Source organism: Antrostomus carolinensis, unplaced genomic scaffold (assembly GCF_000700745.2).
Source record: "Antrostomus carolinensis isolate BGI_N321 unplaced genomic scaffold, ASM70074v2 Scaffold47035, whole genome shotgun sequence".
NCBI classification, from domain to species: Eukaryota; Metazoa; Chordata; class Aves; order Caprimulgiformes; family Caprimulgidae; genus Antrostomus; species Antrostomus carolinensis.
Window position 1 is genome coordinate 1 of NW_010316604.1, and position 9,049 is coordinate 9,049.

The window sequence follows — 9,049 nt, forward strand, 5'->3', positions numbered from 1 at the left end:
TCTGGGAGCTGCCGAGCTGCCTTCGGGACCGGCCCCCGCTGCCCGCAGGGAAAGGCTTTCAGTGCGTTCTCAAGAACCGCGTTGGCTGAAGGATTTGTTGTCTCTTGGATATTTTTCATTTGAGGTACCGTCGCGTCGTGCTCTGGTTTGTTCCGTGTCTCGCTCTGCCCTTTTTTTTGACTGTCAATACACTCAACAATTTTAATACAGGGTTAAGATTTTTAAACTTGTTAAAATCCTGATGATAACACCAACCAGCAAACCTCAAAGACACTGTAACGTAGCCTGTCATCACAGCTGAAGAAGAATTGTACCCTGTTTGGCTGGCTGTTTAGATCTTCAGTGGCTGATTGCAGAGCTGCACAGAGAATGTTTCAACAGTTGCCCTTTTTTTTAATCTTTTTTTTTTTTCTCTAATGGACTACTTGAAAAGATTTTGCTCCAGAAAGTGAGCGTGTGCTTTGTGGAGTCCCAGACTGAGAGCAGAGAGTGATGATCAGAGACTGTGTGTTTTGTTTTAACACGGCTGTGTGTTGCATTTTTCAGTGCAGTGAGTTTGCCTGAGTTTGAAGCGCTGTACCTGGATGTGGTGCAGTTACTCTGGTGTTGATATGTCAGAGCCTGTTGTGACTCTTACACCATCCAGCATTGCCAAAGATCTGACTTCTCTTTCCACATGACTGTCATCCATGAGTGTCCCTGAAGAACAAAGGTTTCCATCCACATTTCCTATTTGAATCCTGAGGCTCCAGAAACAAATGAGTACTCCAAGCTCATTTTAAAGACAAAGTGCTTTTCTCTTTGATTTATTTTCTTTTTCCTTTTCAATTTATAGCATTTTCTTTGTTGCTGTCCAAGTTGTTTCTTTCCGTGTCACCATGGGAAACTTGTTAAAAGTGGCTTTATCAAAATTGTATTACAGAGGTGACTATTTCTTCTGGCATTAAGAAAAAAAACCCCAAACCACCTTTAAAAAGGTGTACAAGGAAATAGTCAGCCTTACCACATACTTTAAAGTTTGTCAGGAGGCCTCTGATTCACCATCAGTGTCTGCCAGGAGAGACTGCTCAGTCCAGATGAAGTCAGTAGAAATCCACAGGCTACAGTTTTTCTGCTCGTGAATCTAATGAAGCTGTTGAAACACTTGGCATTGTCTGAACTTATGGAAATAAAACTTTCCTTAGGTGATTTCTTAAGGGCAGCCAGAAGGAAACAGGACAGAGCTGACTGCAAATACCCAGTGCAGGAATCAGTAATTCTTTTATTTCTGTCTGCAGTTCATCTAATTTGAATGCCACAGGATGTTGTCACAGTTGATAAAGGTGGCCCTCAGGTGATTTGTGACATGGCTGTAGGAAAAGCGTGGGCATGTTCACTCCTGGTGAGGAGTTTGGTGGCACATGTGTCTGCTGAACTCAACACAAACCAAGTTGTTTTCTCCTGGTTCCAGCTGGGCAGTGTGAAGGTTTTCAGAGGAGGAATGGAAACATGACAGGAGTTGATTGCATCACTTAAAAATCCCGACCAACCCAGGCTGTCCCAGCCAAAGGGCTGTTTGTGGAACACCCATAGCAGTGAACATCCCCTGGGAGCAGTTGCTGTGTGGATTAGACCCTTGAGATGACCTGTACCCACGCAGGTTAAATGCAGACACAGGTGGGAATGAAACAGCACAGAAAATGGCAGTGACCGTGTGTGTGGTGACTCAGGTGGTGAGATCTGAACACATCTTTGGCTCTCTCTGGTTTTAGCCTGTGTGGACAGGAGCTGGCTGGTTGGTTGTGCATAAAGGTGGCCTAGAACTTCTGCTTTCAGGACTGTTGTTGGTAGAAGGTCTAGCTTGAGGTGACGAGGCAGTGACACACATAAGAATGACTCAAACTGCTGCTTTCTCAGCTCAGTCAGTGAGCCAGTAGGACAGTTTCTGTTCTCACAGCAGATACTTTCCATCTATGTAAAACGCTTTGCCTCTAACCCAGCTGCTGGAGGCAGGGCCACCCACACAGTGCTTGTCAACAGAAAAGGGTAAAATTAATTCCAAAAGGTTTTGTGGGAGCTCGGGGATGTGCATGCTACACTTGTTATCAGTAGATGTGGTGTCAGCTCGTCACTGCGGTGATAACCAGCCTCAGATGAGCAAGTGTCTGCGCTGGTCCAGGCAGGTCACAGACCCCTCTGGGTCCTGCTCTGGGTCCTGCTCTGGGTCCTGCTCTGGCTACGGGCAGTGGCTCCGAGTTGTGCCTCCAGCAGGCTTTGGAGACAGTCCTCACTCCTCCTGCTTGGGAGTTTTTACCTTGGGCTCCTCTTTGGTGGTGAATAGTGGTGGGTGCTTCTGGCATTTAGGAGATTTCTCTTTACGTGTTTCGTAGTTCCTGTGTCTTTTCTCACTTCTCGAGCTCTTCCTGATTGAGCAACAGTCCAGTAAATAGACACATGTTTGTGTGTTTTACAGGCAAGTCCTACCCTGTTGCTGTGTTTTGTGCAAACCTACAGAACTCCCTCTTTGGGAGTGTGATGGTTTCACTGGGCTGGCAGAACCGGGACAGGGAGGAAGAAAAGCTTTCATCCCATGAGAGCAGCAGTGCTCAGAGTTGCTCCATAATCTGAGAAGTCAGTTGTTATTTAGTGTACTGCACCATGAAAGTGACGCTTGAGAACTTTGCAGTGTCTTGTTTTCTGAGGGTGAAGCTGCAGAACACTCATGCTGAAAATGACTTTAGAAAAGTGCAGTTGTTGGTGACAAACGTGAACCCAGAGGACTCGTCTCTGTGCAGCTTTCCCGTGGCTCGAGCACTCGCTGTTGCAGGTGTAACCAGTGTTTTTGAGTTACTCTCAGTCCAGCTGAGAAGCTCGGGATGGGAAGTGTAAGGAAGTTAGTGCAAGAAGGAGCACTCCACCAGCTCTGCCTGGCTGGCCTGCCTTATCTCATACTGCTTGTATATTTATTTATTTCATTTCCTTTTTCCTCTGATGCTTTGAATTGTGACTGTCCCAAGTATTTGCTCGAACAGTGTCCGTGTGTAGAGTCTCAGTGTCTGTAGACAGTCCTGTTTCCTGCTCGGTCAGAAGGTCCCACAGCCATGGGAAGGGACCAGTACAGAATGCTGGCTGCCCAGTTTCAGAGAATGAACTTTCTTTCTCATTAGGAAACTCATAGAATCATAGAATGGTTTGGATTGGAAGGGACCTTAAAGATCATCTAGTTTCAGTTGCAGTTTTGAAGGTATTGTTGATTTCAGGTTGGTTTTTTTTCCCAGCTGCTCTAAAGCATCCATTTCCTATAAACCTTGAAATAATTAAATGGTTTCTTTATCTGTTGGTTGAGTTCCAGTGTCCTATCAGTGCGGTATTTGTTGAGGGTCATGATTGGAAGATAAATCCTACACTTTGCAGGAGGCTGATAGTGTAATTTAGTAGAGTAATTGCTGTTGTAGTGAGAAGAATTTATTCTGCAATACTTTTCTGACAGATCAACACGTATCACTGAAAATAAGCTGTCCTGGTAAGAGTGTCCTGTGTGCAGAGGGAGGATTTTCCTGGCTGTGTTGATCAAGTATCGCATCTTCCTGTCGACCCAGACGGACGTGACCGTGACAAAAAGCCTGTAGTGTTGTCATGGCTTTAATGCTCCAGCCTTGTGACTGGGAGTTCTTCCTACCGGGAGCAGGGCTGAGGCTCACAAACAGCCTTTGTGAAATCACTCAGCAGTCTGTAGATCATCAGCTTTGGAGCGATGTTTGTAGATGGAATTAGAAGGGGTGAGTGTGAATAACCTGACACAGAACGTGCTCTTCAGCCAGGTCCGTGTGTGTGACATCCCAGGGAATAAATAAACCTTGGTGTCCTGGTGAAACGCTGCACAAAACAGTTTGGGTTCTATCCCAACTTTTTAAAGTGTGGAAGCTCTTTGAAGGAAAGGCTGGAAGGTGCCAGTGTCATAGGAAAAGGTCCGTTCGGGCCCTGGGACAGGCTGCCCAGGGAGGGTGTGGAGTCTCCTTCTCTGGAGACATTCAAGACCCGCCTGGACGCCTTCCTGTGTGATCTCATTGAGGTTCCTGCTCTGGCAGGGGGGTTGGACTGGATGATCTTTTGAGGTCCCTTCCAATCCCCAACACTCTGATTCTGTGATTCTTCTCTCAGAGATGACGTAGGGTCGTGCTTTTTAGGGCAGAAACCTTCTGTTCAGACTGTTGTAGCATTTCAGTGCTTCTCAGACTGAAACTGCTTCTCAGTCTGGCTGTGGAGTGTACAGACAGCTTTCTAGTGTTGTGTGTGTGCAGCCTCACCTGATGGTGTGGCTCAGTTTTAGAGAAGATTGCAGTGAACTCGACGTCCCAGCCTGATCTGGCAGCAGATCAGAAGGTCGGTGCCGCTCTGCGCGGTGACGTGCCCTTAACTGCTGCCAGAGGAGCGAGCGGGGTGACCACATCTCCCAGCCCACAGGTCACAGCGGGAGCAGAAGGGGGTTTGTTCCTCCCTGATGCAGTGGTTGAGGCACAAGCTGTCAGTCTGTACTCAGCCAGTGTAGGACTAGAGGAATCATAGAATGGTTTGGGTTGGAAGGGACCTTAAAGCTCATCCAGTCCCAACCCCCCTGCCATCAGCAGGGACACCTTCCACTAGACCAGGTTGCTCAAAGCCTCATCCAACCTGACCACAAACACTTCCAGGGAGGAGCAGCCACAGCTTCTCTGGGCAACCTGTTCCAGTGTCTGACCACCCTCACAGTGAAGAACTTCTTCCTAATATCCATCTAAACCTCCCCTACTAAGGTGGTTATACAGATGCAGGGTTTCAAGGCAATCTCCTGATTGTAAATATCCATCACTGATCTGAAAACGAGGGTCTGCAGAGGCTCTGACTGATGGTGTTTGTTCTGGTAGTGGCGGGGAGGTATTATTTGGGGCCTACAAGAAAGCTGGGGAAGGACTTTTCATAAGGGCAGTTAATGACAAAACAAGGGGGAATGGGTTTAAGCTGAAAGAGGGGAGGTTTAGATGAGATATTAGGAAGAAGTTCTTCACTGTGAGGGTGGTCAGACACTGGAACAGGTTGCCCAAGGAAGCTGTGGCTGCTCCTCCCTGGAAGTGTTGAAGGCCAGGCTGGATGAGGCTTTGAGCAACCTGGTCTAGTGGAAGGTGTCCCTGCTGCTGGCAGGGGGGTTGGGACTGGATGAGCTTTAAGGTCCCTTCCAATCCAAACCAGTCTGGGATTCTATGATTTTTCCTTTTGGCCCATGAGGTGGTTGCTCGTTAGAGGAGCTGTCCTGTCTAGTGAAATGAGAAATCTGCCTTCATGCTTAATATTGTAAGTAAGGCCAGAGAACCTGCACCTGGGGAAAAAACGTCTTTTTAACAAATTATCTTTTCCCTCGAGAGAGAAATGAAAGGCTTTAAAATGATTTTACCACATCAGATGAGCATCTTCCAGCAGGACCCAAAACTTACACAGTTTCTACTTATATGCAGGAAAACATAAAGCGTAATTATTCAACTGCCTGGTGACCTTAGCAGAACTGTATTCCTAATGGAGCAGAGGATGCTGTGTAGTTTTTTGGTTTGCTGGGTTTTGTTTTTTCACAAGTTGTTTTTTGCTTTTTATAGTTCTGATGTGGCCACACCAAAGTTTGGGTCCTGTTAAAGTGATATATTTTAACAGATAGTTAAAGTGATTTACTTTACCAGATCCCTTAATAACCCTGTGTTCTGCTAAATGAAATGGATGCTCTTACTTTCAGGGTATTTTGGTAATAGACAGTGATTTAATTACTATTAAAAGAGCAACAATAAACAAATGGGAAGTTGAGAATAACTCTAAAATTCCTTAAACTCTTTCTGCTTTGACTCTGTCTATCCAGCCATGGATGTGCCAGGATGACTGAAGCGCTGTTGCAGCTTCTCAAGATAAGTTTTGGGGTTTTTTTTTAAGTATTCTGAAGAAAAAAAGGATTGAACCTGGTTTTAGTGACAGTTAAAAGGAGCAGTTTGTTACTAGTGTGAGAAATTTGTTGTTTGCTCTTCAGTCTGGCAGATGTAAAGTAACAATGAATTGGTAAATAGTGCACCCAGCCCCACTTCCCCTTCCTGGAATGGGAGGTGGTTTTGCTGCCCAGTCCCGCTCGCCCCGTGTGCTGTCCCCTCACAGTGACATTTGTGTGTCGGTTTGGTGGCTGATGTGCAGAGAGCTGCTGGAGAGCAGAGGTGGTTTTACAGCCACATGATTTAAAAGTGACTGCAGTTAGTGAATTCTGCTGTGTAGCATTGTGGAATTAAGTTGTTTCCCTAAGTCAGTTAATTACAGTGACAAACCTGCCCCTGGCTGATCGCGGGGGGCAATAAAGAGAAATACAAACATCCGTATATTCTGATACTGATGAGTTATAAATACAAACTCATATTCCCAGTGTGAAGTCCACAAAACACAGAGCAACATTCTGGTCAAGTTCTTAGTTACTATTATAAGTTGAATTTCTTTTTTTGCCATCTCAGAGGAGGGAGATGTTCTCAGTGTTTTGGAAACTGTTGGATGAGGTATTGAGATGCATCGCGCTGGGAGGGTGAGAATTTAATGTGGGCAGGGTTATATCTAGAGCCTTATTATGAGGAGTATCTGTGGGATGTGTTAATGTCACTTCAAACCCTGACCAAAAGGGCACAGTAACCCTCCTTTTTTACCTACGCAGAGACAGAATAAATAATACAGAGCTGTGTTTGCTTTGGAAGGGCTGAATTGACCTTGCTTGGAAGCAAACTTGTGTTTCTTACCTGAAGTTTAGGTCACTGTATATTTCTTCTTGTTGAACATTGAGATTATTGAGGTGAATGCAAAAGCCACTAGTTGAGTTTTGGAAATGTAACTTTGATTTGGTCTGGTTTTGGTGTTTTAATATGCATTGGAAAATTGCAAGTGTGTATGACAGCTTCCTCAGCTGTAATCTAATTCTGTGAAGAACATCAGGTTTTGGAGATCTTCTGACACTGAGACTTTTTCTCTCCCTCAGAACCACACAGTGGTTAAGCCCTAAGTGTTAAATATTGAAATAAGGTGGGAGGGCAGGGAGTGAGGGGGGGAGTTACCTCCTCACTTGGCTGCTGAAAGCCAGTGTGTGCAGACTCCACTCTGCTTTTCTGGTGAGGGAAGAGGTTGGGAAGCCCATGGAGGCTGTTGTACAGTGTGAACTGGTTCTCCCAGCAGCTGAGGTGGAATGACCTATTGGCTTTAATTGTGCCATTGTTCAGAAAAACCCGTGCTGGCTTATGTGTTGTCCTAAGGGCTGCTCATCTGTCTCGGAGGTGTGGAGGAAGAGAAGAGGTTTCTCCCTTGTTTGAGTGGTTTTTCTGTGTTTTTTTCTGGCTTATTCAGTTTGCAATGACTATGGTGTCGAGAGAACTTGGTATCTTCTGTAACCTTGAGGGTCAGAGCCTGCTGTCTTACTGCTTGATGTTGGAATAACACTTTCTAACACCAAACTAGGAGGGTTATGGAGTGGTTGGAATTTTAGCACTCTTATTCTGACTTTGTAACACTTGGGCTCATAGTTTTTAAACATTTGCAGGTGCTTGTAACACTTCTTTAAATGTCTTGGGGAAAGAAGAAAGTGGTCGTGTAAAAAATGTGTAACTAGTCCTCTGTAAAGCCCTGAGAGGGTGGGTGCTGAATGGAGAGGGGGAGGGACTTTTCATAAGGGCAGTTAATGACAAAACAGGGGGAAATGGGTTTAAGCTGAAAGAGGGGAGGTTTAGATGAGATATTAGGAAGAAGTTCTTCACTGTGAGGGTGGTGAGACACTGGAACAGGTTGTCCAGAGAAGCTGTGGCTGCTCCTCCCTGGAAGTGTTTGTGGTCAGGTTGGATGAGGCTTTGAGCAACCTGGTCTAGTGGAAGGTGTCCCTGCTGATGGCAGGGGGGTTGGAACTGGATGAGCTTTAAGGTCCCTTCCAACCCAAACCATTCTATGATTCTATAAAATTGGTCTTTAGATATTTTTTTTTTTTCCTCAACAATTTAATTTCCTTAACTTTTATAATTTGATTTACACTGACTTCTTGTTTCCTTTCCCCTGCCTTTAGGCCCTATGAGAAAAAGGGAAAGCTAAGGATGCTGGAGCAGAACAATGGATTTCTCTTTCTCTTTCATGCAAGGGATCATGGGAAACACAATTCAGCAACCACCTCAACTCATTGACTCAGCCAACATCCGCCAAGAGGATGCCTTTGATGCCAGCAGTGACATTGCTGAAGATGGTGGACAGACACCGTACCAAACTGCCCTGCAGCAAGGCTTCCAGTACCCCACGCCCACCGCCGAGGACCTCCCACCCATCACCAACGGCTACCCACCAACAATCAACGTCTACGAGCCTCAAGCCAAATACCAGACGTACACTCAATATCCCAATGGTTCTGCCAATGGTTTTGGTACAGTCAGGAACTTTAGTCCCCCAGAATATTACCAGATGGAAAACTCGAACACAAGGTCACACGAAGTTCTGGAAAAACCATCCCCTCCGCAGCCGCCGCCTCCACCGCCACCTTCAGTTTCACAAACGGTGATTCCAAAGAAAACTGGCTCACCAGAGATCAAATTAAAAATAACCAAAACTATCCAGAACGGCAGGGAATTGTTTGAGTCCTCTCTGTGCGGGGACCTGTTAAATGAAGTACAAGCCAGTGAGTATGCTAAGGCAAAACACGAGGGGAGGAAAGAGAAAAGGAAAAAAAGTAGCAAGCACGACTCTTCCCGGTCGGAAGAGAGAAAGTCACACAAAATTCCAAAATTAGAACCAGAGGAGCAAAATGTAAGTGCAATAATGGTTGTATGCCTGATGTTGTCCATGGGGTATGCATCTTCTGCCGTGTTTCTTCTTACTTTTAGTTGTGAGGCTTTATTTACTGGTCAAATAATCGATGTGAGGTTGCTGGGAACTGTATTTCTGCCACAAGATTTTTGGTGAAAAGGCTGCCTATAAAAATAAATGTTAGAAAAGGTTGTATACTATTTTTTAATAGTATAATAAATATATTTATATTTATATTTATATTTGGGAGACC

At 45.3% G+C, this 9,049-nt stretch overlaps 1 protein-coding gene across 1 annotated transcript; it reads left to right on the top strand.

The window, feature by feature from the left end:
- Positions 1-8,072: 8,072 nt before the first annotated feature.
- Positions 8,073-8,796, top strand: LOC104525226 (histone-lysine N-methyltransferase NSD3-like; the record flags this gene model as incomplete). The annotated part of the gene is made up of 1 exon (XM_010168313.1): positions 8,073-8,796. A coding segment is annotated over exon 1 (684 nt), but the record flags the coding sequence as incomplete, so codon positions are not given.
- Positions 8,797-9,049: the final 253 nt, after the last annotated feature.